Source organism: Phascolarctos cinereus, unplaced genomic scaffold, assembly GCF_003287225.1.
Source record: "Phascolarctos cinereus isolate Bilbo 61053 unplaced genomic scaffold, phaCin_HiC Scaffold_5;HRSCAF=322, whole genome shotgun sequence".
In the NCBI taxonomy this organism is placed as follows: domain Eukaryota; kingdom Metazoa; phylum Chordata; class Mammalia; order Diprotodontia; family Phascolarctidae; genus Phascolarctos; species Phascolarctos cinereus.
Window position 1 is genome coordinate 66,458,448 of NW_027555958.1, and position 27,678 is coordinate 66,486,125.

Sequence of the window (27,678 nt, forward strand, 5' to 3'; positions counted from 1 at the left end):
TTATATTTATACCATCCCCTGGTAGAAAGAAGAACCCCTGGCTCCTAGCAAAGGTCAGGGTTGAAGCAAGAGCCCTATGTACTGAAAAAGGAACTGTGTTCTTATGAGAAGAATGTGGGGAAGTTCATTGCAGAGGCATAACAGACTATGATGAAACTTGAGTCCTCTGAGGAACATTGGGAACAAGAAATCTGAAGCTCTGCTTTATCACTTTCCATACCTAGATACCATTCAAGACATTTCTAGGCAAACCCCATGAGAGATTATTACAATTTTAATGGCATCTTCAATGGATTACCACCCCAAGACTTTAGATAAGGTTGCTAACTTGGTCAGGATTTCTGGGAAATAATATTGAGATGTTGGGAGGCTTCTGTACATCTTAAGAAAGGGGCAAAGAGGTCATTGAAAGCTGTAAACTTGTTTGAGGAAGCAAAGGCTAAAACCTGAAATGTGAGGAAATAGGTCAGAGAGATAAATTTGAGGTACCTAGAAAGTTTTTTTTCTATTGAGTCATGAACTTTAGCTGTAAGAACTGCATTGTTATTATGTTTTCCTTCAGGACCATAGGAGGTGGGGGTAGAGAGGGCTTTCTGGAGGAAAGGACCTGGGGGTCACAAAGTAGTAAAAGAAGAAATCCCAAGTAGTTTGAAAGTTGGAGGTAGAATAGCACCCTTGGCAAGCCCTGAGCAGAACCTCAGAGATGGCACTTGACTATGTAAAGAGTTGAAGCAAGATGGGATAGGTAGCTCCATTCTCCCACCAATACGCTTGAAACCATATCCTCCTCTATCCCACCAATGCCCTGAGAGCAGATATTTTTCCTTTCTCAGAAGTTTCTACAATGTTTCTTCACCAACATTCCTAATCCAATCTCTCTGCCTTTGTATAGGCTATTTTTGGAATTTAGTCCCAGGAACCATCATTTGAAGAAAGCCATTCCTAATTCCGTTAGTTTTAGCTACTTCCTCCCTCTCCAAATCATGTCATAGTTAAAAATCTGTATACGTATAGCCCAGAATGCCTTCAGCTTTTACTTTGTATACCCACTGAATAGCTGAATACCTAGTGCATAAGTTTAAGAAATGCTTGTTGCATTGGTTAATGTGTGGTTCCTCAAATGCAACATTCCACCTCCTATTGTGTGGCCTTATTGTTTTACTTTTAGATCCCCACCCCCTTTTAATTCTCAAAAGAATTAATTGTCAGAATTTCAGTTTTTTTTGAGACTACTATTCCTCTTGACTATCTTGCTTTTTGAAATTTCCTGACTTTGAGATCATCATCATTTTTTGGAACATTTTGTACTTCAGTTGGTTTAAAATATTGATCAATAGATTGGTTAATTGAATATGACTCTAATGAGGCTATGATCATGGATTTGGTCATGCTACTAGCTTAATTGTACTTATGACACTAGCCAATAGCTCCCAAATACAAGCTATTAGCCACAAGAGAGTTGAGCGAGAACATATGTAGTTATAATACAATCAATCAATCAACAGCCAGCTAATGAGCATTTGTTACCCATGAACAGTGACAGGGTGTGTTCACTAATGCCCTACTTTAGTATATCATTGTGGCCTGGAGGTGATCCTGAGATCCTGAAGGCTAAGTTAGTGCAATGCAAGCTGTGATAGTTCCTACCAAGCTGGAAAGGCTTCAAGGATGGTCCTTTTGACAGATGCATCCTTACCCCAGATGTCTGTCATCACTGTGCAAATTTAGCTAAGGTCATCGAAGTTGGTTACAAGGTGACAGACTTTTCAGCCACAGACACTCTCAAAGACCATCTCTTAAGATACAGAAGTCATGATTTTCACTGATATAAGAAGTACACATGCTAGTACAAGGATGAATATTTGGTAAAAATGGTATGCTTTAGGAGTTGAGAGGAGAGAAACATCAATGAGGCCTGGAATGGTTGTGGAAGACTTCTGTAATACAGAGAAGTTGAGAAACCATTGATATAGTAGAGGGAGCATAGGCACCACAGACAAGTGAATTCTGTCTATGCCATTTATTAGTTGGGTTTCAGTTGCTTTACCTTTCAATGATTCAATTTCTCAGTTCATGATAATAGTAGCAATACCTATAGCTAAGTGGTACTGGATAGAGTGCTGAGCCCGGAGTCAGGAAGTCCTATGTTCAAATCTGTCCTCAGGCACTTAGTAACTGTATGACTTTGGGCAAGTCACTTAACCTCTGCCTGCCTCAGTTTCCTCATTTGCAAAATGGTTGTTTTGAGAAACAAATGAGATGATGTTTGTAAAAAGCACTCAGCATGGTGCCCACAACATAGTAGGCACTACATAAATGCTTGTTCTCACAGATTTATTGGGAAGAAAGGAAGGAAGGAATTGCTATATGGCAAGCTGTCTGTTAGCTTCTATGGATACAAACAGAAAGCAAGCCAGTCCCCTTTCTCTTATAGTTTACATCCTAACAGGGGGATACAGACCATAGAAAGTTCAACTTCAGGATGGATAGGAAGGCACACCTTGGAATGCAAAGTCATAGAAGATGTCAAGGCCCAGTAGTCTGGAAGATACAGTGGTAGGGCAGATAGCAGTGCCTGGCGGCCCTTAGGATGCAGTGTCAAAGCCAATGGTAATAAAGGCTCATGTCCCAGTGCCTCAAAGACAAGATAGAGGGTAAGGCATGGTGAGAAGTCTAGAGAAGCTGTAGCTCTGGTAACAACAACTACAGGGGCCTATTTCTCCATGAGGATCATTCCCCTGTATAATAAAGGCAGTTCATGGATATTGTCAGGGGCCTACTGCTACTACACAACTCCTATGGCTCCTGAGGAAAAAATGAACCCAAAAGTCAAATTCCCTTAGTATTTTGTGCTATCCACAGACTTTCTTAGACATGCCCATAGGTCTAATTGTAGGGAAGTTTTTCCTTACAAGCAGCCAAAATCTATTTCTTTACCAGTTATCTCTAATGAAACAAAGTGCTCCATAAACATCATTTACTATTCTTAGGCAAGATTCAACATGCGTCTTGAAGGATGGGAAGAATTTGTCTAGCTAGAAGGGAAATTGAAGGATTCAGAGAAGGAGAAATAATCTGAGTGAAAGAAAGCAAATATTAATGAATATTGGGTGTTCATGGGACAGCAAGGAGATTGACCTTGCTGTAGCCACAAAGATGTGCTATTGCATAGTGGTTCAAAATAAAAACTGGATAAGCAAAATCACAGAAGACCTTGAAAGTCAGGTAAAGGTACTTAGTTGAAATGCCACGGAAGAAGGTAGGAGAATAATCTAAGTGAGAAGTAAAAGGGGTCTAGAATTTGGCTGAGTGGGATTGTGGGTAGTTTTTCCATCAACATCCTTAGAAGCATAACCCAAAGCACATGCTTTATTAAACAGTGGGTTCATACTACATTATGCAATGGATCTAATAATGATAATAGGCTTACTGATTTAGACATAGAAGGGACATTTGAGGTCATTTTATCTAATCTCCTCAAAACTAAGATCCAGAGATGTGAAATGACTTGTTCTCATTCTTAAAGGTAGTAAATGACTTAGCTTGGATTTGAACCCATTTTCTTTGCCTCTGATTTCTTTTCGTCATACCACACCACCTTCCATGTTCTAGAATTTATTGGCAAGATAGATACATGTCGATTATTGTACAGTAGCCTGTACCCTAGAATTTTAAAGGCATTCTGCTGTGAGATTTTTTAATAATGGCCCAAATGTGTGCTATAATTGCAAACAGTTATTTGCCAAGGGACTAGGGGGTTACCAATGTGGCATTCATCCAGAAAGAGAGCTCCAAAGGAGACTTTTAGGACAGTAAGGTAGTGAGTATCACTTCCAAACATGGTACGCCAATGAATTTGCAATAAAGTACATTATGCTAAAACTTTAAAAGGAATTTTAGAACAAATACAAGCAAATACTATATGCATAATGATAAACTAAAAGGATTCTCTATGAGGTAATAGAGGCTAAAATATAAATGTGCTACAGGAAGTTTGGCTAAATTCCATGAGCAATAGATTTAAAAGATTTATTAAGGGGATTTAGGGATATTCCAAAACTCCCTAATATTGATGGCATAGAAGGTGATCATGGTCTCCAAAATACCTTTGGCTTAACGTACTACTATGAAGCAATATGGATTTTCTTATGTAGAATAATATGTTATAATTAGTCCAAATATTCTTGCTTATGAATACCAACATGAGTGAAAAAAGAATATGGCTATTTGAAAAACAGCGATAGTTGACGTATATAGTATTTTCAGATTTGCAGAATGCTGGATGACATTATCATATTTGATATCATTTCCAGAGACATTATGGTGTGGTTAGTATGGCATTGGACTTTAGAGTCAAGAAGACCTGCCTCTGACAGCAGCTTGACCTTGGTCAAGTCATTTAATTTCTCTGTGCTCTGTATCCTCTTCTATAAAATGAGGGGATTCAGGTTGTTGATTTCTAAAGCCTCTTCTCACTCTAAATCTATGATCTTGTGATTCTCATGATCCTCCAGTGAGCTAGGTACTGTAGTTATTATTATCTCTGTTTTTTAGATGGCAGCACTGAGGCTTGAAGGAGTGATGTGCTTTATATAGTCACATGTCTCGATATGTGTCAGACACAGGCTCCAGAGACATTTCTCTCCTATACTCCAATGGTCTTTCTAAGGTGGTTTTTGAGAATATACTAATTTTAAGATCCTATTAGAAATTTTCCAGCTGGAGTTTAGAAAAATATATTATAAAATTATAAGTCACCAGAGCCCTAACATGAATGAGGCAAGAGATGTGGAAAATATATAAAATATCAATATGGAATGGCATATCATGCGGTAGAGTTCAGAGTTCCATTTTAAACTGTTGTCTCAGGTTTGTAAACAATGGTTATGCCTCTGAAACTTATGAACAAAGCACAGGAACTCTTGTATGCAGGAATATTTTTTTTGTTTCTTTCCCCCCCCAAAATTATAGCAAATAACCAATGCTTAGGTGTCTGTGAATAAATTTTTAAATTTATGTAATATTGAAGATTTAGAAGTTAACACTTTACCATCACAAACTTCCTTAAATTAGAAAGCAAGCAAAAACTCCAACTATTTATTAAATATCTATCTCCAACCTGAGCAGCAGCACTGAGACTCTTATGCTAAGATTTTGATCTTTTCATTGGTGAGAAGTCACCAAATCTAGTCCTGCCTAGATGCAAAAATGATGTTCCACAGCCATCCTTATGCCATTATCCTGCCAAGAATGTGCCCTTTCCCTTCCTTCCTGGTCCCTTGCTTTCTAACTCCAGCTGTGGAAACAGTAATCACACCAATACTACCATTCCCATAAAGGATATACCAATCAGTTGCTTTATGACCACTCACCATCCCTGTGACTTTCTGAAAAAAAGCTTCCTTCCCAAGACTTCCCCAAATATGTTTTCTTACCCAATTAGAAAATGAGCTCCTTTAACACAGGCAATGTCTTGCAAATGTATTTGTATCCCTAGCCTGGCACATAGTAAGTGCCAAGTCAATGTTTTTTCATTCATCCATCCATCCATTCATTCATTCAAGAAATAGAAAAGGATTTTAAAATATATTTTTATTTCTGCTTATTTTCAAAGAATACCAAAGAATAAATTCACGCACTAAGTCTTATCAAATTGCCACTTTGAGGCAATAATAGCTTGAGTTTTCCCAAAATAAAGGAAAAATAAAAATGACTTTGAAGTGCTCAGTAAAACTCATAATAACTGGAATTCTTACTATGATTTAAGCTTGTACTAGTATTGTGATCCAGCCTCCCAGCTAGATCTCCTGTTTAACTTGATGATTATTTTTAAATAAATTACTTGAAATTTTATCTCTGCCCAAAACATAAATTTATAGGGTACACACTAAAAAGTGACCTTTCCTTCTTTGATCAATACTCTAATATTTATCACTGGTGTCTTATTGAGCGGGCATTTGTCTAGTCAGTTACAGTCAAGAATTTGGCAATACTAGAGAATACAATTACTTTTCAATTTTCTTTAGATAAGTCTAGTTACAAGTTGTAACCATTTCCCCCCTTTTCTTATCAGGTGGAACATTTCCTCAAGATTTTTCAATATTATTTACAGTAAAGCCCAAAAAGGGAATCCAATCCTTCCTTTTATCCATCTATAATGAGCAGGGTATTCAACAGATTGGTATTGAGGTTGGAAGGTCCCCTGTCTTCCTCTATGAAGATCAACATGGAAAACCTGCCCCAGAAGACTACCCTCTTTTCAGAACTGTCAACATTGCTGATGGGAAGTAAGTACCATGAACAATATTTTATGTTATATCAAACAGGGTAAGCACAGTGCTTGGCACACAGTAGGTGGTTAATAAATGCTTGTTAACTTGACTGAAAATAATTGGTAAACTTATTTATTTGATTATGGGTTGGGAAGGAAATAAATAAGTGAGTTTGGGAAGGAAATAAATAAATGATTCAATGAAATTCATTACCTTTTTCAAAGGAATTCTTTGAATTTAATTTTGAATCTTGACTATCATGGATTATTTAAAAAAAATGCTTGTTGCCTAATTGTCACAGGAAACAAAGAATTTTGTGCTCTGTTGACATTGTCAATATTAACGCTTAAACATTATTGTCTTAACTGATTCCCACCTTGGTATATGGGCATGAGTAAAGTACTAAAAGGCAAAAGTATATTTTCTGGATCTGGATCCCTTTTGTAAAACTATAAGACTTGTTGAATGGATTGAATGAATGAATGAAAAATATTAAGCACTTTTCTATGTATCAAGCACTATGCCAAGCACTGGGGATAAAAATTTAAAAAAATGGGACAGTTCTAATCTTTAAAGATCTTAAATCCAAATATGAAAAGATATTAAATATATGGGAGTGGTAACTAGGGAAGACTGTCTTTGCCTGGGAAGTCACAGGGATCTTGAATGGAACTATAGGACAAATGATTGACAAGCTCTTTTCAGATGCAATGTTAGTGTTGGTGCGTATATGGCAGTTTCCAGAGGAAGAGGTAGAAAGGCCACCCCTTGGAGCAATAGCAAAAGGATAGAAAATGCCATGGACTAAAGAAGAATAATCCCAGGGGTTTTAGAGCAAAGCTGCCTAGTTCCTTGTTCATAATCACATGCTTGCATTTAGCCAAGACAATCATCAATCAGCTAATCAATCAACAAATATATATTAAGTGCTACTACATGTCAGGCCCCGTTCCAGGTGCTACGTTTATCAAAGATGAAAGCTTAAAGAAGCAGTAACTCATGACATCATAAGGCTAAAAACAGACATATGAGTCACAGTTTTACTCATTGTGATTTCAGTAGTGACCAAAATTTAATCTCCCTCCTTAATATACGTGTGTATTTTTTTCCAAGATGCCATTCAGATCACTCATGGGCTAGCTGAGTCAGTGTTAATCTCTTTGGATAGTGTTATGGAAAATAGTTATCCATTAAAATAGCACTCAAAATCAACTAATTAATAATTATTTTCTCATGATAACCATTTCAAGCAAGATAATATTGAGCTAAATAAATTCTTGATGTAAAATCATCACATGTAATAATCATATCACATGAAGATGCTGAAAAATGAGCTCATATTTATAAATACAGGTGTTACTATTAGGCCTTTCTATATGTTTATGTTTGTGTAATATGTTATATGTTAATTGTATTATGTTATATGTTTATTATGTATATGTATATATGCACATGTGTATTGCATCATATGTTTGTCATACTTGTTAAGTTTTACTATATTTGAGTTCACAGGTTAACTTCAGGAAATTAATTATTTTTAGAGTTTATCCTAATTCTTTTAATAATGTTAAGCCACCCCAAAATGGAAAAAAGTTACTATTTTCTATTCAATAGAAGTGCAGCTGTAGAATATTGGAAGTGATATGTCAACAAATTGTTTTTTAGAAAAGACAACATTTCAGTTTTACATTGTGAGTATTTGCCTACATAAATCTTGGTTCAAGTCAAGCTAAGCAAACTTCCACCCTAATCCAGAATAAATTCACTCATTCATTCATAAATACTTATGAAGTATCTACTATGCTCAAAAAACTAGGAACACAAAGGAGAATGAGATGATATTCCTTCCTGAAAAAAGCGGGTGTTCTAATGAACTAGATATAATTTGTACCCCTCAGTATTTCAGGTTTTCATTATTTCATTCATCTGAGTATTCCTTTCCCCAATACAGAGAGCAAGATATCTGCATGACTTGCTATGGCAGAAAAAAAGAATAATCATAATGTCATGGCCAATCTTCTGGTGATAAGAAGACATGTCCATAAATAACTCTGATACAGGTTATAATGTGAAAGTATATAGGGAGGTACAAAGAGATAGGCTGTTTCACTAGAGTGCACCCTTCAGAGAAATTAGAATGAGTATCTATGGAAATATACTTTGCCTTGGCATTACTTATGCCAGGTCACATGAGCTAGGCCTTATAACAGTCTCCTAACTTTTCTTTGCTTATTTTATGGATCAAATCCTAGATACTTCTGAAATATCAATCAAGCACCTTTTGCATGGAAAAATATAAAGTCTCAACCAGAGGGCTAGTGGCATTAAAAAAAAAATCCAAGTGAGCAGCTTCACTCACATGGTTTCTATTAGTACCAGATATTCTTAATAAAAATTCATCATTATACTGTGCAGTTAGGGTATGTATGTTTCCAAAAGGGTTGGACGCGTCTCCCCCCGACTCTGTCATCACCATTCGTGAATTAGCGGGAGCCAGTAGCTGTAGGGTGATTTGAAGCTCCCTCTCCACACATGGGTTGAATATGCTGCTTTTTTAGTTTTCCCACTTCTTGCCAGCTCTGGAAAGAAGGAAAGTTATTGTGTCTTAAACTTGGAACCTTCCCACAGTAGCTCAATAGTGATCTATTACTGTTTTGAAATTAAACTGGTAAAGTGAAGCAAGGAGACTCAGAATAAATATGGAATTAAGAGAGGAGCATACTGTCTTTAAGGGTTACAATGTTTGGTTGCTTCAGATGGAATAAATTATTTAACTAATAGACACACCCTTTTACAGTCACCCTCTGGGGACCTTGGCTACAGACTTTTTCCCCCCTAATAAGTGGAATTCCACTTTCTTTGCGAGCATTTACATACATAGACCCTATTACTTACCCTTGATCCCACCCTAACCTCTATTAAACACCCTCATCTGGACAGGATGAGATTAAGCCTTTGTCTCTTCAACGTAAAGTAAAGTAAAAGACTGGCAATTACTTAGCAACCTAGACTGTTAAGCCTCCTGCATAACTTGCATTTCTCTCTGGTCCTTCAGAGTGCCTAGCTGTAGACAGGGTAGCATTATAATACAATTGTGGTCATTGGCTGGTGCACAGCATTCCTATTCCAGGAAGTTGGGAAATAAGCATCATTTACCTATGTTGGTCCAATTGAATGATAAAGTTTCCTTTTTTTTTAATTTTAAAATGCATTTTAATTGTGCATAACTTACATATGGCCAAGCTCAATCATTTGTAATTTCCAAATAAATAGCTTTGGAGCTGGTTGTCTTTAAAGCTCATAAAAGAATTGTGCTGCTTTTCAAGGTGGCATCGGATTGCTATCAGTGTGGAGAAAAAAACGGTGACTATGATTGTTGACTGCAAGAAGAAAACGACTAAACCACTCCAGAGAAGTGACAAAGCAGTTGTCGACATCAATGGGATAACAGTTTTTGGAACAAGGATTTTGGACGAAGAAGTTTTTGAGGTAAAAAAGTCACACTTAATTTGAGCCGAATATCTTTGAGGATGAGCTAAAGACCTGGCAAGATTAATAACAGTAAGCCTTAGATACTTGGTAAGGTGAAGTTTGGAAAGCAAAGAAAAGCTGGCCTACTTTCTGACCCTGTGGGTGTGTATAGTGAGGGTGTTTCCTGTTGCTCAGGAGGAGAATGACGAGACACTGCAATTGTAATGCCTCAAAAACAGTTACACAGATTGGGTGATTGGAACACAGAAGTGCCATTCTCTTGGGAGGGACAAATGGTTTTACTCTTAGTACTTTGTGTTATTTTCTTTGGAGAAAGAGAGATTCTCCTCATTTCCTTCTTTAGGAGATTACCTTAGAGAAATGGACAAGGCAAAGACTCGGTATTTCTGTGCTTTCTTTGTGGACTGCTCCAAGTTAAAGCAGAGATCATCTTGCACATGGCAAACATATTTGTTTTCATTATAATAAGATCAATTTCTCTTATTCTTTTTGGTAATAAGGAGATTGCTGAACAGAGTTTTAAAGGCAGCACCAACAGGAAACCAAAGTAAAAGTCTTCCTTCCTCTGCTTTTTCAAAGACCAGATGCAATGATTTTTCATATTTTTATCATAAAAAGTTAAAATTTGTTAAACACTTGCTACAAGTACTATGCTAGACACTGGGAAAACAAATACAATGATTGAAATCATCCTCATTTTCAAGAAGCTTACATTCTAAGGAGGGAGACAACAAGTATTTATATACACATGTGCTACATATCATATATGTATGTATACAGTACAAATATAAAGAGAATAAACAGAAATTAATACAAAGTACTTAAATATAAAGTTTCTTGGGAACAAAAGCATTAATGTTTTAGGGGATCAAGAAAGGTTTCATGTTGGTGATAGTCCTTCTTTGTGTCTTCAAGGAAGAGAGGTATTGTGTAAGGCAGAGGAAAGGCGAGAATACATTCTCTACATGGAAAACAGCCAGTGCCAGCCTGGAAATGGCAGACAGAGTTTCATGTGTGAGAAAAATAACAGAGGACAGCTTGGATTTCTTTCTTAATTTTTTTATTAATTTAATATAAACCAAATAAGCATATATGCTAGAAAGCAAAGGGGATATACTTTTGAGACATTGAGTTGTCTAATATTTATTGCTTATAGCATTATTGAATTTTACATATATATTCCTCAATTACATAGTAAAGGTATGCAGTTTACTGTCAATGATCTAGCATTTTTCACTACAAAGGTTGAATATATTTTCATGACAAGCCATACAGTTATGTAGCACTTTGAGAAAGCATGTCAATTCATACATATATGATATGAAGTGATACACACAGAAATGTTGTTCTAGTGAGGCCTTAGATGATCATGACATTCCAGTAGGGGCCTGGTATTTTCCAGTATAAGGGAGGTGTTCACAAACACTTAATACTTTGTGTTATTTTCTTTGGAGAAAGAGAGATTTTCCTCATTTTAGAAAAGACAACATTTCAGTTTCACATTGTGAGTATTTGCCTACATAAATCTTGGTTCAAGTCAAGCTAAGCAAATTTCCACCCTAATTCATTTATCTTCTATGCTCAAAAAACTACATTGTAGGAACACAAAGGAGAATGAGATGGTATTCCTTCCTTTCATGACATTTTATAGATAGCTCACATTCATAAATGAAAGGTCCTATCAAACTTAGCAGTTTTCTGGACTAGAAACAATCTTAAAATTTTAATCCATTTTTATCATTCAACAACGTATCAACATACATGTATCTGTATAGCAGTTATATATTATTGAATTTCAGACATGAACGATACCTCAGAGATGATTTATTTCAACTCACATCTGAACGAAAATCCCCTCTACAACATGCTTAGAAAGTGGTCATCTAGGTTTGTTTTTGTTTTTTGAAGACCTCCAGGGAGGGTGACAATGCATTTGTTAGTGACTTACCATGCCAAACACCTTTTAGTAGGTGCTCTGGGAGACACACAAAGACATAAGATACAGTTCCTACCTTCTGGGAATGTATAATTTGTTCCCAATGAGAATTATAGATTTCAGTCTGGAAAGAACCTTAGAAGTTATTATATCCAATCCACTCATTTTATAGGTGAGAAAACTACAGTGCAGAGAAATACAGATGACTTTTCCAGAGTTATGCAGCTTGTATGTGGCAGAGCTGGCATTTCATTTTGTGTCTTAGTCCTCTTACTTTAAAACCCATGCTCTTTCCATTATACTACTGTATACTGCCTCCCTAGTAATGGGGCTCTATATGGCAACTATCATCTTTTTAAATTAATTCATTCTTTTCAGCTAGAAGGTGATTTACAAATCATTTAATATGATAATAACAGGTAAGAGGACATTAACTGGTAATCATCAAAACTAATAGAGGAGAACAGTGGTATCAGTTAAACCAAATAGCAGATTATACAAGAATGGTGCCATGTATGACAAACATCATCATTTCCCCAATTTCCCAACTCCCTTCATACACACACATATGAATACGCATATACGTGTATGTGTGTATGTATGTCCTTTAATTATCTCTGTGTAAGCAGAAGCTATTCATCTATTAGACTGTCCAAATCATATTTATGATTAGCTTGTTTTTCCCCCATAGTTTAGGAATTTGTTTGGCTCCTTTCTACATTGCATAGTGTGGCAGGCAGAATAGCAAATGTATTTAAATCAGAATGTAATGGGGTTTCATGTCACTGGCCTAATTTTTAATAATAATGAAGATTATTATAATAGTACAATGACTACACCTTCAATCATTTAACGTTTAGAATAACATTTATGACAAAATTGGCTTTTCTTTCAGTGATGGCATGATTTTTTAAAGTTTATAGTTATTCCATTTTCCAAGCTACCTTTATCCCATGACCCCATAAAGGTATTTTTCATCACCATGTTCTTTACAGATCAATAGGTAGTGAAATAGATCCAGGAAGTGAAATGGATTTAACCATAATTGAACCTGATGGTAATGTGAAATTTCCAGGGCCAATGTGCTTTCTAGAAAGCAGAGGATTTTGGAGGCATATTATATACATCATTTGTATTTGAAACCTCAGAGATCAATTAGTGGTTACAAATCTATTAAGTTAAGCACTTCTCCAAATTGCTTTTTATAATCAAGATAAGCAGTGGTTACAAATAAAATTTTAAAGTGAAAAATTATTATGTGTAAACCTACATGTTTTTCTCTTAATGAAAAATGGATGGTTGCCATGAAACTAATTCATTGGGTTCATTTTGTGGCTTAGTTTTAATAATCAAAGTAAATGTATGGGCAGTATCAAGAGCCCAAGAATGCTATATGATGCTGACTGATGCTGTAACATTAACAAATTTGTATTGGATACTGAAGAATCAAATCTAGACGCTGAAATGAGGATTAAAGGGATGAAGTTCAGGACAAATCCAATCCATAGAAATAAAAATTTGGTAATGAGGACCCACTGTGTAGGACAAAATTACATCTAAACTATGAACTAAAATTACATCTAAGCTATATGAACTAAAAAGCTTATTTCATCCACCTCTCAGTTGATTTCATACCATTGTGATGTATTTTACACTGCATTTTAAAAGAATTATTAGAACCTAACTCTAATTAGGTTCATTTTTCTTAGCATCGCTTTGGAGACCCCTTTGAAGTTCTTTCTTTCAGTACTTGCGTTAGGGAAGATACATACTAGGACCTGGAATACACTCTTTGGAAAGTAGGGTATATGTCTTAGTGTAACCAAATTGAATTGTTTTCAACATAAATATTTGTGGCTGACAGTGAAGAGTTGAACAAAATGTGGTGAAAGCATCTGCATTTGCTGATTATAGTATCAACTTTCAGACCACAGAATTAAAAAAAAAATGAAATCTTCAACATGTATGTCATCTTTCCAACATATTTCATACCCATACTTGTTAAATTTATTCTGAGCATTCAGGCTCCTATTAAATGAAAAAAAAACTTCATAATTTAGTTGTGTATTTGAAAGAATAGTTTATTTCTATCTCGAAGGACATTTTCCAATGACAATAAAGTGAACTGCATTCTAAACCATGAAGTAATCTCAACTATTTATTTGCACACTGTTAATGACTAGCACGTTTAATATTTAAAGCCACCCACAATGATTAAGATAGTAGTAAATTTACTAAATGACTTAGGCTTTTGTCAAGGCTGCTGTTGGTGCATTAGATAGAGCACTCTCTTGGATTCAGGAAGACCTGAGTTCAAATTTGGGTCAGAAACTTACTAGCTATGTGACTTTCGGCAAGCTGCTTAACCTCTTTTTGCCTCAGTTCTTTAACTTTAAAATGGAAATAATAACAGCATCTGCCTTAAGGTTGTTTTGAGGATCAAATGAGATAATTTTTTAAAAGTACTCAGGACATAGCAGGCAATATGTAAATGCTTATTCCCTGCTCCCATTCCCTTTGCATTCATTTAAAAGCTTGAAAAATATAAAATGAATGCTTGTTCCATAAGGACAAGAATTATTTTAAATACATGAGCATATTCTTAGTATAATGATTTTGCTCTTAATTTCTATTTTTGACTTCTAATAACTAATTAACATTTTACAGTGATTGAGCAGTTATTTAGAAGTCAATTTTAATTTATATTTTATGCAATATTATTAAGATAATTATAGAACCTTGGAATATTTGAGTTAGGCAAACCCTTAAAAGTCATCTAGTACACCTCCCCCCATATAATCCAGGAATTCTTTTTCATAGCATTCCAAAAATCATATAAACTTAAAGTGGGAAGGAGCTTCAGGGATCAGATGGACAGACTCCCCCTCTGTTGCATATAACCCCTCAATAGCATCCCCAACAAAACAGAAACACATGTACAGTACCTCAGGGATAAAGGCAGTATCATTTCCCTAACAAAACTCCTAAATGGAGAATAAGGAGAACATTTAATTGCCACACATGATGGACATTTTCAGAGATCCATTCTTAGTCACCCATGAAAAGCTCATGTAAGTCCTTCCTTTCTCTGTCCTTGTGTAAACTCTACAAACTGCACAAATCATGACTAATTTTCCAACAATATTATCATATTTCCAACAATATTCCCTCTGTCATGTTTTCTCAAATACTCTGACTACTGTGGCCTTTGGAAGACATGCCATGTTAATCACTTTGCCCGTGATTGTTGTAATGGACAATAACTAGCTCAATAGAAGTTTCTATCACCTTAATTTAGACCACTATCATAACTCATCTAGAGTATTATAAAAGTTGGTCTCTCTGCTGCACATCACTTCCCACTATAACATATCCTTCATGTAGCCACCAAGTTAATTTTCCTAAAGTATAGGTCTTACCATTTTCCAGCACCCTCGATCAATTCCAGTGGCTCCCTGTTGCCTCTCTGATCAAATACAAATGCCTCTGTTTGGCATTTAAAGTTCTTCAGTATGTTCCCATCCTTTCTAGTATTCTCAGAAAATACTTGCATCCATACACTCTATCGTCCTCCATACTAGACTATTTTCTGGTTCTTAAACAAGACATTGTATCTGCCTTTTCTATAAAACACTAGATAGTTATCATTCCTGGAATGTTCTTTCAAAATTCTCCACCCCCTCTTGAAATTCCAGGTTTCCTTCAAATTCAGCTTTACCTTCTCCATAAGGTGTTTCCTGATCCAACCTACTTCTAATATGTCCCCTGTAAGCTTATCTTTTCACTGTTTTGTATGTGTTTACAGCTAGGCATGTAGTATCCCCCCCACTAGAATGTAAGCTTCTTTCGGCCAGGGATTATTTCACCTTATCTTTGTAGCCCTGAGTGCCTAGCACATAACAGGTGCTTAATAAATGCTTGTTGATTGATTGATTGACTGGGGTGGTCATCTACATTTTGAGCTAGTGTTTCTCTTTTAAACATTCTTTAGGAACTTATCATTTTCACTATATTTGAACAGATGCTTAACCACAGTGACAATGTCAGGTACATGGAAGGTCAAGGCCTGGTATTAATTAACTATAACAAATTATTGCCTAGTGTCTTGTAAACAGAAGGAGACATTCCCTAAATACCAGATGAAAGCTAGCCTTCACACCTCAAGTATCCTCAGTGTCATGTATGCTGTGATATAGAGCCAAATAGCTGTGTGACAGATGGCTATTTAGTGAGTGTCCTTTTCTGAGAGCTATTATTTGAGAAACAAGAGGTAATAGCAACTTGCGTGAGAAAGATTTGCCCCTTTCCCCAATCCAAACCTGAGAGAGAATTCTTGGGGTTGAATATATTTCCTAAGTAGATGAAAAATTAACATTATGGAACACTTTTTGTCCAGAAGTCTTTCACACTATTACAGTAGTTTCTGATGGATGTGAATTAAGAGGTTTTTTAAAAAATACTATTCTATGCAGATTCTGCTTACTCAAAATGTGAATAAAGTCCAAAGCTGACTTTTTGGTTTAATAAGAATGAGATTGCTGGAGAAGGAAATGGCAAACGATTCCAGTATCTTTGCCAAGAAAACTTCAGATGGGGTCATGAAGAATCAGACATGACTGAACTAACTGAATGATGATGATTATCTGTTTTCAATGATCATTTGCCTCGTCTCTATATAGCCTCCTGGAACGGTCCTAAAAATAGAGAGAGGCAGGCAAAAGAAAAGTTTTGCTTTTCAACAAGAACACACACACACACACACACACACACACACACACATACACATATATATATGTTTACATAGGTCACCCAAATACTAATTTTTAAGAAAAAAAGTTATTTCTTTCAAGTTTTAAAGTCTTATTTCCTGACCAAAGTGTCAAATCTGTTTAATAATTATTTTGAGATATCATTTACCTACCCATTATCCCATAAATATATAATAATGTTAGTATTTGAGAGAAACGACCAAATTATCTCTTTTTTTTCTGGGTCATGCATAAGAAAGGTTAGAGTTTTTAGTTGTATTTGTGGTCAGGTCCCCATGGCTTAAGCAAAGTAGAAAACAAAGCAACAGAAAACTTAGACAATTCTCTGGATGATTGAATGGGATCTTGTATAATCTAGCATGCATCTTTCTGCTTCAGAAAATTGTCATATTTAAAGAATCATCTCAATTCTGTAGTTATCTACTATGTGTTTATTGAGTACTTGTATATACATTTTTTCCATTAAAAATAACTCTTCTTTCATTCTTATGGAAATTTATTATAAGACCCTTGAAAATGTTTGGCTAGGAGAAAATTTAAGGGACAAAAAGTTATCTGAACACCTGTCATTTTGGCCAGATAGCGTAGACTTAAGTTAAGGCCAATGAAGGGAAATCACAATGAGACAGATTTCAGCTTAATATTTATTTTTTAAAAATAAATAAATCTATTCAAAAATAAGTTGTCTTCTGAGATTGAGGTTTTGAGTTCTTCATTATTAGAACTGTTAAATCAGAGGTTGAGTTTTTGGCAGATATTATAGTGGATTCATCCTTCAGATTGTAGGCCCGGATGGATACTAGATAGCTTCTAAGGTCCCTTTTGCTGCTAAGATTCTATGATCCTGTTTGTGAAAATGGCCCAGTAATGAGTAAGACCAAGATGTCTGGGCTCCTTCTTCTTATAGAAAGATTGTCCCCAGCCTAAAATCACTTAGTATGTGTTGAGAGAATCATTAAGTGTATAACTGAAATAAGGTAACATAGTCAGAAGGGAATATGTACAAAGAAAGTCCTTTATGTAATTTCTATCTTACTTAATTTATTTTCCTAGGATTATAATGAAAGTGATGCAAGTAGGAATCTACATTTTCCATCGAACTTCAACCCCCAATTTTATAATACAGTTGGCCCTCATTGCTGAGAAGGGACTAAAGATGGTTGGTTACATAACTCATTAGAAAAGAAACATAGCTTTGCGCAGGCACTTAATTTAGACCATAAATGTTCGGCACTGAGAACAGCAACATTTCTATGACTTGCAGTGCAGTTTGGAAAATTGATGTTCTCCCAGCTACCCAATTTCCCTTAGGCCCAAGACAACAGTTTTGACAGGAGACCATAAAGCAAGCCATTTAATTTCAACTTAGTGTTTTAGTATATATTACTTCAAATTGACGGCTCTAATTTGGTGTTCAGTCATTAAGCTTTCTTTTCTCCAGGACTTCTAACCAGTGTCCCTCCATTTGATTGTCTGTAATTAGGTAAAACTAACAATTATTGCTTCAAAGCTATGGCCATTATACCAGTGAGCCCCAAGTTAAAGGCTCTAAGGCTTGTGGTTTACTGTCCTGGAGAACAAAATATTAGAAGTCTCCAAATGTGAATCTGCTGCTTTGTCCAGCAGAATGTCCTAATGCCAATACATGAGTGAACAAAGGACAGTTTGTACTTAGGGTGGGCTCTGTTGATTGGTATTTTTCTTTATCTCTTTTGTTAAAACATGTGCGTTTGGGAATGTATAGCCTTGTGGCTTGCTTTCCTGTAAAATGTCTTATGGCTGGAATGACTTTTGGTTTCCACCTCATATTACGTAGCCTGTGACATTTTGGGGGTGATATCATTTTTAAATGAAAAAAGGATGTGCAGGCAGCTCTGTGTCAGTGGATAGAACACTGGACTTGGAATCAGAAAGACCTTAATTCAAATATTGCCTTAGATTCTTTGCTAGCTATGTGACCCTAGGTAAGTCACTTAAACTCTCCTATCTTTTGTCATTTGCAAAATATAGATAATAATGGCACCTATGTCACAGGGGTATTGTGTGAACCCAATGTGATGATATATATAAAGTATTCTACAAGACTTGAAGCACTGTATAAGTGTGATAATGATGATGATGTTGATTATTACAATAGCCATCACTAACGTGGTGTTATAAGTGTTGGAAAACAATATAAATTAGCCTATTTGAACCTAATGGCAGCCCTTGTGAGGTAAGTGCTAAAGATATTGTGTCTATTTTATAGATAAGGAAACTGACGCCCAGAAGGGTTAAGTGAATGGGCTGTGATCACACTGTGAGTAAATTGTAGAGGAGAGATTTAATGTCTCAATCTCAAATGGTTTTGCAATCTCACTGATTTAGAAATTCCCTCCACAAATGCAAATCTCACTGCTCATTCTATGCCACTCTTGGTGATATTCTCAGAAATAGATAGGTGGGATTTGAACCTTGGTTTTTAAAAACTCTACGGTGAGTACTCTATTTAGAAAATCATGCTGTCTTCCATCCAAGCATCAGGCATTATATTTTTGAGTAAAATAGCCTCGGTTATGTGGTAGCCCGCTTGGTAGCATAGAGTATTAGATTTGGAATCAGAAAGACCTGGGTTCAAATCTTGCCTCATAAAGTGCTACATACTTCATAATTATTATCTTATTTGATTCTCACAACAACTCTGGGATTGGTTGGTCTATATTATCTTCATTTTACAATTGGGGAAACAGAGGCAAACAGGTTAAGTGACTTGCCCAGGGTCATATAGCTAGTAAGTGTCTGAGGCTGGATTTGAATTCAAATCTCCCTGACTCCAGGCCCAGCTCTCTATTGACTACACCAACCAGATGCCTCTAACCTCTCTCAGCCTCAGTTTCCTAATAGGTAAAATGGGTGTGATAATAGCACCTATATCATGTGGTTGTTGTGAGGATGAAATTAGAATATACGTAAAGGGCTTTGCAAAACCTTAAAGTATTAGCATAGTGCTAGATATTATTTGTTTTTCCTAAACTCTTTACCCATGTGATATTATGATACAACTTCTCAAAATTTTCTTCACTAAAATGGCGCTAGTATTATTTACTCCTATGTTATATATCACAGCCTTATTTGGACTTTTACAAGAAGAGGAGATGAATGGCTAATTATATTCTATTGACTCCCCTTAAGACATTTCTGACCTCTTTAGTCACTACACCAAATGACAAATTTGTCAACCTCTTTTGGCAACATAGTAGTAACTTCTATACTAATCCATTTTTATCTAGAATGAAACTAATTGTTCAAAAACTGAACTAAACAGAGACAATCTTTTTTCTGTACTTGGTCAAGATCAATTTACCCATTTTTAGAATGGTATATGCAAATAGCATACAGAGGAATAGATTTTTGAAGCTAAGTGGTACAGTGGATAGAGTGCTAGGCCTGGAGTCAGGAAGACCTGAGTTCAAATCCAACCTCAGATGGTTATTAGCTGTGACTCTGTGTGACCCTGTGTGATGCTGGGGCTAGTCATTTAGCCTTCAGTTTCCCCCTCTGTGGAATGAGCTGGAGAAGGAAATGACAGACCACTCCAGTATCTTTGCCAAGATCCCAATTAGGTCATGAAAAGTTGTATATGACTGAAAGGACTGAACATGTACCTGAGGTCAGATTTGAATTTGGGACCTCCTGACTCCAGGCCCAGTGGAGTCACCAGCTGGCTTCCAGCGGAGTGCAAATAGGGGAGTAAAATGTAAGAAAACTCTGAAGTTTTTTTTTTTTAATGTGAATGTCTCCACCTTAATTATTGACATAAGACCAGTAGTTGATAATTTATTTAATTTTTCCTAGATTTTGACTCATGTCATCTTCTACAAAATATAATGTTCATAAACACATCTCTGACACTGTTCAGAGTTTCTGATTGTCATTTTGTGACTGACATTTCCTTAAAAACAACGTTATCCAATTACAGTTTGTCTGCTACTGATATTTATTTCCCAACTAAATTCTTAATATCCCTTTTTATAGCATCACATTTATGTTTTGTGGAATTTAGTAGGATGTTACTAATTTCAGAAGGGAAATGTATGATAAGAAACAGATGAAGAGAGGCAGTATAGAGAGAGAGGGTTAGATTTGGATTCAGAGGACATGGATTCTGCCATTGTGTGGCCATGGGCAAGTCATGTAACTTTAATCTTTAGATTGAATGAGTTGAGTAGGTGAACTGAGGCCTTTCCTGGGTCTCAAATTATAATCTTCTGAAACCTTTCAAAGAAAAGCATATATTTTCAAAAAAGGTGCTTTTTAGAAGTACTAGGAAGGAGAAAAATTTCTATCTACCATAAGAAAAATGAATGATATAATGTAGTGGAAAATTCACAAAGCAGAAATGTAACTAAGAAATTCTATACTCAGAGCAAATTCTAGGAAGTCTTTTCTTCCATTCTCTTTGCATCGCTCTGTCAAAAATTTGAGCTATGGGGCAATGTAGAGAGGGCCTTAGAAGTCACCAATTGAAAGAAAGGGTTCCAAAAGTTGAAGTTATTTGTGTAAATTCAAAGGTAAGAGCCAATATTAGAGCCCAGTGGTTTATTGTTGTGATTGTTGTAGTTATAGTTGTTGTTTTGGCCATAGATGCACATTTTTTACCCCTCCAGTACACTATATTGTTTCTCATAAATGTGAGAGAGCAACTTCCTACTCATGAAACAAGCTGCTTACCTACTCCCAAATATCCAATTATTTCCATGAAGTATCATATGTTAACAACCATTTTGTTTTAAAGACTCACCATATGGTAAATTGTTACATGTTAAAAGAAAAAAAATTGCAATTTTTACCATAAAGCAATTTTTATATGTGATTGTCTGGACGACAAAAAGCATATAATGGGTCTTTGCTGGGGGTTCCAAAAATCTTAGTGCAGACTATTTAAACTTTGGAGTCCCCTTTTTGTGTCTGTATGTATGTGTACACATAAACACATGTTTTATATATATACACACATATGCTACACACACACTTACACTGCCACATAAAGGCATCTGTGTATGATTGGATGCATGCACAGATATGAGTGGATTTAGTCTCCTTTCTATTCATAAATATTTTTTCAAAGGTCAGCATGGGTAAGCTAGACCATCCTTTAAGTTACATCACACAAGCACACATAATTCACCTGTAAGGCACATTTGGTGTATGTATAAGTCTATCTACCCATCTATAGATAGATTGTGTGTGTACACACACATTCATTTTTTAAAAAGTGGCACCTTTTCTCTCAACTTCAGAAATGTAGAGATTTGGCTACTAGACAGTAGCTGTATTTCTAATGTTGACAAAGTTTAGTCTTTTTTAAGATTTTTAAACAAGGCTTTAAATTAAAGAAGAGGTAGGTGAGATAAGCTTTCCTAGAATTTCTTATTGATTTTTTAAAAAATCATCAAGTTTAAAACAAAGGAATTCTTGAATTTATTTTTATTTTTAATGGAGAGAAATTTTTGCTTTATAAAATGATTAATTGCATTGTTAGGATAATTTCATTCTTTTATCTTTTGAGGTATTGCTATAAATATGTTGAAAATCATTTTGGTTTTGTGATCAAAAGAATGAATGGTATCCACTTTTGATCTTAAACTGATTCATCGACAATCCATTAGGAAAAATGTGTTTGTGAATTTAGCCGAGTGACTCATTGGCAGCCAATCAAGACGTTTTGGGGTGGAAAAGAACAGAAACAAACATTTTGAAACAAAGTCTGGATGAAAAACTGAATAAAAGATTAGATTTCAAGAAATTCAGATGCCCTTATTTATTCCTGACAAAATGTTTGTCTGTAAGTATAACCAGTGTGAGGAACATCTTATAGGAAATTATTGACTAACAGAAATTAGTTAGAAATTTGAAGAAGAAATCTTTCCTAGCTAAACTTCTGAGAAATAGAATTCTGCGCATATATGACAGATGACTCCACAAACGCCTAACAATTTAGATATTCATCTGAATATTAATTTAATTGGGTTAAAATCTCATGTAATTATGTGATTCACAAATCTTTTCCTGTTGGTCTAGTGAGAAACTTAGTATTATTCTAATTTCATAGAATCATAGGATGTTAAAGTCATCCCGGTATAGAGGATAGAGAGCTTGCCTCAGAGACCAAAAACCCTGGGTTCAACTCCTATCTTTGACACATACTGCTTTGTGACCCTGGGCAAGTAACCTAACCTCTCTGTGCTCTAGGTAACTCTCTAAGACCGTGTCATCATAGAGAAGATGCTGACATGTTTCAGTAGAGTCAGTTTCCTCATTTTAGAATTCCCTGTATCAAAGAAATAACAAGTTTAGTCCCCATGCCTATAGAATGTTCTAGTTCAAAGGAAACAGAGTTTCTGTAGTCTACAGATGAGGAAACTGAGGCTTAGAGGTTAAGTAATTTGCCACATAGATATTCAGCATTGGAGCCTCTTTGAGGACCCAGGTCTCCTGACTTCAGTTCAGTTATCTTTCAACTTCAGAATGATAGAAAAAAGCAATGATGAAGTCTCTCAATTTTGCCTTTTACTTAAACTTTATACCTTAACAAAATTTTGTCTGGGGTTATCCATGTCAATTATTTATTTTCGAATGCAAACAAATTACACATCTCCCTTAATTTTTGTATACTAAGATTAATGAATGAACAACAGGTACAAACACATCTAACTCTTGGGGCGCAATAGGGCATAGTGGAATGAGTTCTATCTCTAGGGACAGAGGGTTGGACTCTTATCTTGCCTCTGCCATTTCTGATCTGTGCGGACTGGTGCAAGTGCCACATCTGTAAAATAAATGAGTTGGTGAGTTCCACCTCCAAGATAATTTCTGGTTCTATGTCAAATTTATGCATATATGTATATGCATAAATTGTTTGCTGACATCTTTTAGAATCTTCCTCAATATCTCATTGCCCTTGTAAAATATTTAAATAAATGCATTCTATTTCCAGCCCAAACATTTTGGGGCAAAGTGATATTTGTTTTTTTTTTAAGTTTTTTTAAACTATAAATAAAAAATGAAGCGGATTGGATAGTGGAAAAGAGCTAGATTATAATTCAATAGAAGCTTGTATTGGAGTTTGATGTCTGAAATTTACTAGCTGTGGAATCATGGTCAATGCTTTGGTTTCTTCACCTGTAAAATGAGGATGATAGCACCTGCCTTAAGATTGTAAGGGTCAAATGAGATAACATACGTAAAATACTGTGTAAGCCTTAAAGTGCTATGTAAATGATAAATACAGGCAGCTAGGTGGTGCAGTGAATAGAGGTCTAGACTGCAGTACCTGGAGTCAAAAAGACCTGATTTCAAATCTGGCTTCAGACAGTAGATGTGTGACCCTGGGCAAGTCACTTAGCCCTTTTTGTCTCAGTTTCCTCATTTGTAAAATGAGATGGAGAAGGAAGTGGCAAGCCACTCCAGTATCCTTGTGAAAAAAGATCCCCAAAGGGTGCGTAACGACTTGGACGTAACTGAAATGACTGAACAACGAATTATTAGTACTTGACCCACAGAGTTATTGTGAGGAAGAAATGGTGTCAGGTATCTAAAGAGCTTTGTAGAGCTCAGAGAGCTCCACAAATGTCAGATTTTATTAAAGGAAGAGCTATGCCAAGTAATTTTCATTCCCTGGGCAAGCAGAACAAAGTGAGAGTTAGGAAACTCAATTGGAGACACAGAACATTCCTAAACACTCAGCTCAGTGGTGTGGGGAGAACCCAGGACACTTTAAATCCAGTGTGCTAGGGAAGCTACAGGAGACAATGTCAGGACAAATGAATCTACCACTTAGTATATTTGAACTAATTGTTTATGGATTGTGGATGCAGAGCTGGAAGGGAACTTTAGAGCTCATTTAGTACAAATGCCAAATTGTACGAATGAGGAAATGGAATTCTAGAAGCCAAAGTGATTTGCCCAAAGTCAGAAAAGTCAGACCCCAGTGTCCTGACTCCAAATTCAACACACTTTCTACTGTATTCAGTTTTGTTTCCATTGCTAAATTAATATATGTTCTGAGGCAAAACCCTGATCCATACACTCTCCTTATGACTTTTTATAAAATTAGGAAGGTTTAAATAAGTCGATGCCTGCAAACATATGCCTCTTTCACATGATTTGTTTGACCTTCTGTGTCAAACCCATATTTGTGTGAAATTATGTTAAAAAAAGTTATGTATTAAGAAATCAAAGTCAACCATAAATATTTGCATAGTTGTAGTTAATTTGTGAATGAGAGTGGGAAGTAGATGGCATTTTATTCAGAAAATATTTAGCTGAAAAAATTTAAACTTAGATATAATTAAATTTAAATAAAAACATAAAATCCTTGAATATTGTGTCAACTGAGGAAATTTGCAGATGGGCTTCATTAGCAACTGTTTGATGTGGATCAGTGTGATAGGCTGTGTCTGATTTTACACTGTGGACAAGAATGTCAAGATGAAAGGAGAAAAGGAATGTGCATCGCCTTCAAGTGTTGGGTTTTAGATGTTTTTATTCTTTTTAGAAAACAAAGCTGATGTCCTAGGGTGGCTTCATTTGGCAGGCAAAATTAGTTCCCTATTGCTTTGTTTGTTAAACATGGTTTAGATTTTAGCCTCTGAATAGACAGAGACCTTTATTCAATATAATCTTGCTGTCCATGTTCAAATTTTGAGTGACTTAAAGGTGGTCAATAGAGTACACTGAACCTCTTTTCCCAGACACATGAATATGTGTGTGTTGTAAAACAAAAGAAAAATACTGTTGCAATTAACATTCCAATCGAGCTTTGAAATTATGTAAAAAATAATTAAATATTAAGGGATCAAAATCAAGCTTTGACCTTACAGGAATGTTGAGGGCCTGAAAGCTCATAAACTTTGAAAAAAAATTCAGGCTGTCTTTTTCTATATCCATGAGGTAGCATGTGAAAAGAGGCACAAATTGTCCACGTGGGGCAAAATGACACAGATATTTTACAAGTCCTGTTATGTAGCTTTGTTAATAGCCAGACGGGGCAAATAAATGATTCTACTAAACATCTTGGCCTTAATTATCTGGTCTGTCTACATTCCTGTCACGTCTGTGTTGTTAATTAGTTTCCCTCATAGATGAAATGTGATGTGCTAGAAAGGATGCCAAATTCAGAGTCAGGAAAGGTCTGTGTTCAAATCTTGACTTTGATGTTTACAAAGTGAGAGACACTGGGCAGATCCCTTTGGATTCAGGTCCTTCATCCCTAAAATAAGTACAATAAAACCTGGGCTACCTGATCACAGAGCTAGCAATAAAATGCATTATTAAGCTGAAAGTACCTCAAAAATTGTCATTTACATCAAATATTTATGAGAGGGGGATGGTGTAATGGATAGGAAGACCTGAGGTCAAATTCCATCTGACACATGTTGCCTTGTAACCCTGAGCAAGTCATTTAACCTCTTAATGATCTCAGCAAGTCTAGAAGACTGCACAATCCCAAGAAAATGCTGACCTTCATTAGTGGAGGGAGTCTTCACATTGAGTTTTTTTTCCCTTTGCTAGTGAAATTACAGGACCAGTCCCTGTTCTTATTTATGTACTAGCAAATTGCATTATATAAGAAAAATATAAAAGCTGTATTGCCTGCTGCAGAGAGTTGATAATTTAAACAATTTGAGACAAATTTTAAGGCAATAAATAAGTAATCAAGCAATTTTAGGGTTCAAACTATAAAATAGAAAGCAGAGCACAGGCTCTGCTGTGCAAGATGATTCTATGGAGGAGTTTCTTCTGGAACTCTTGGACAGAAGGAGTCCTTGGCTGAAACTTGAAGTGACAAAATTGGTTTACTAGTGAAGAGGACAAGGCATGAATGGAAGATGAAGAGCAATGGAAGATCTGGGAAATTTTGAAAGAGGGATCAACCAATTAAATTGAAGCAACTTGATTAAAGACAATGCTAGAGTGTGAACTTGAGATTTGATTTAAATGTAATAACAGACATTTGTATGTTTCTCAGTTTGGGACTGATATAAAAGTAGTGCTTTAGGGAGTTTGTTATGATGTCATTACATAGGCTAGCTTGGACTGGTCAAGAGTAGAGGCACAGAGATAATTGAGAATCTATTGCAGGAATCCTTAAAAAATGGTGAAGAACTAAAGGATAGCTGTGAAAAGGAACAGAAAAAAAGATGCATTACAGAGACACAGATGAGGAAGAATCAGTAGGACTTGGTGACTGATTCTATGTGGAGAATAATTGAGTTAGATTTATCTATGACTTCAGATTTGCAAACCATGAGGAATGAAATTATATCTCCCTGACAGAAATGGGAAAAATGGGGGAGGAGAGCTAACTTGAAGCCTAAAAATAATGAGTTTGCATTAAATATCGTATCAATAAATCAACCAAAAACCACTTATCTACCACATGCCTAGCACTGGGCTAGGCAAGTCAGGGAGAGGGTGTTTAAAAAAAAAAAGATGACAGGTTCCCTGAACACTGGGGGCTCATACACCAATTGGGAAAACAAGACATAAGGAGCAATTAGTAAAGAAGTATGAAAAATTGAATTTGGATATTATAAAAAATATACAAAAGTAGAGAGATATTTCTGGGATAGAGGAATCAGAGAAGCATTAACAGAAGAGGCAGTACTCTTCCTATTGAATTCTAACCTCCTCAAAGTCTAGATCAAATCTTAGCTTCCCCATGAACACGTTCCTGACCATCCCCTGTACTTTCTGGCAAGCTCTATTTCATCATTGTCTTATTTCCCTAGCATCTGACACACTGTGCCTGGCACTTAACAACTGCTTGTTCCATATTTATTTTCTAGGTTCTCATTTAAGCATATGTTGTCCCCCTCAGTATAATGTTAAGTTCAGTGACTATTTTTGCTTTTTCTTCGTATCACTAGTACTTTGTCCAGGGCCTGGCACATAGTAAGTACTTCATAAATAATTGATTTTTATTATCACAATGTACAGTGAAAACTCCTGTAAATTTTTTTAATCATGGAGAGTGAAAGTTGCTGCAGGTTTGTAGAAGCGAAAATGTCTCTCTTTTCCCAAAAGGCAGAGAATAGAGTTTGCAAACCATAAATCAATGAGTGAGCTTCCATTCCTGGCAAAAATCTACAAATTGATCCTAAAGAGATGATCATTGGACCTCTAGAAAAGGGAGTAGTATTCACAGAACCTCATTGTCGGAAGGAAA

The 27,678-nt window shown here is 35.7% G+C and overlaps 1 protein-coding gene across 1 annotated transcript in view; it reads left to right on the forward strand.

Moving 5' to 3' along the window:
* COL11A1 (collagen type XI alpha 1 chain) overlaps window positions 1-27,678 on the forward strand; it is a 284,803-nt gene that overhangs the window by 39,599 nt on the left and 217,526 nt on the right. The window contains 2 exon segments of the mRNA XM_021000146.1: window positions 6,074-6,287; window positions 9,599-9,761. Coding sequence (XP_020855805.1) covers window positions 6,074-6,287; window positions 9,599-9,761 — 377 coding nt within the window.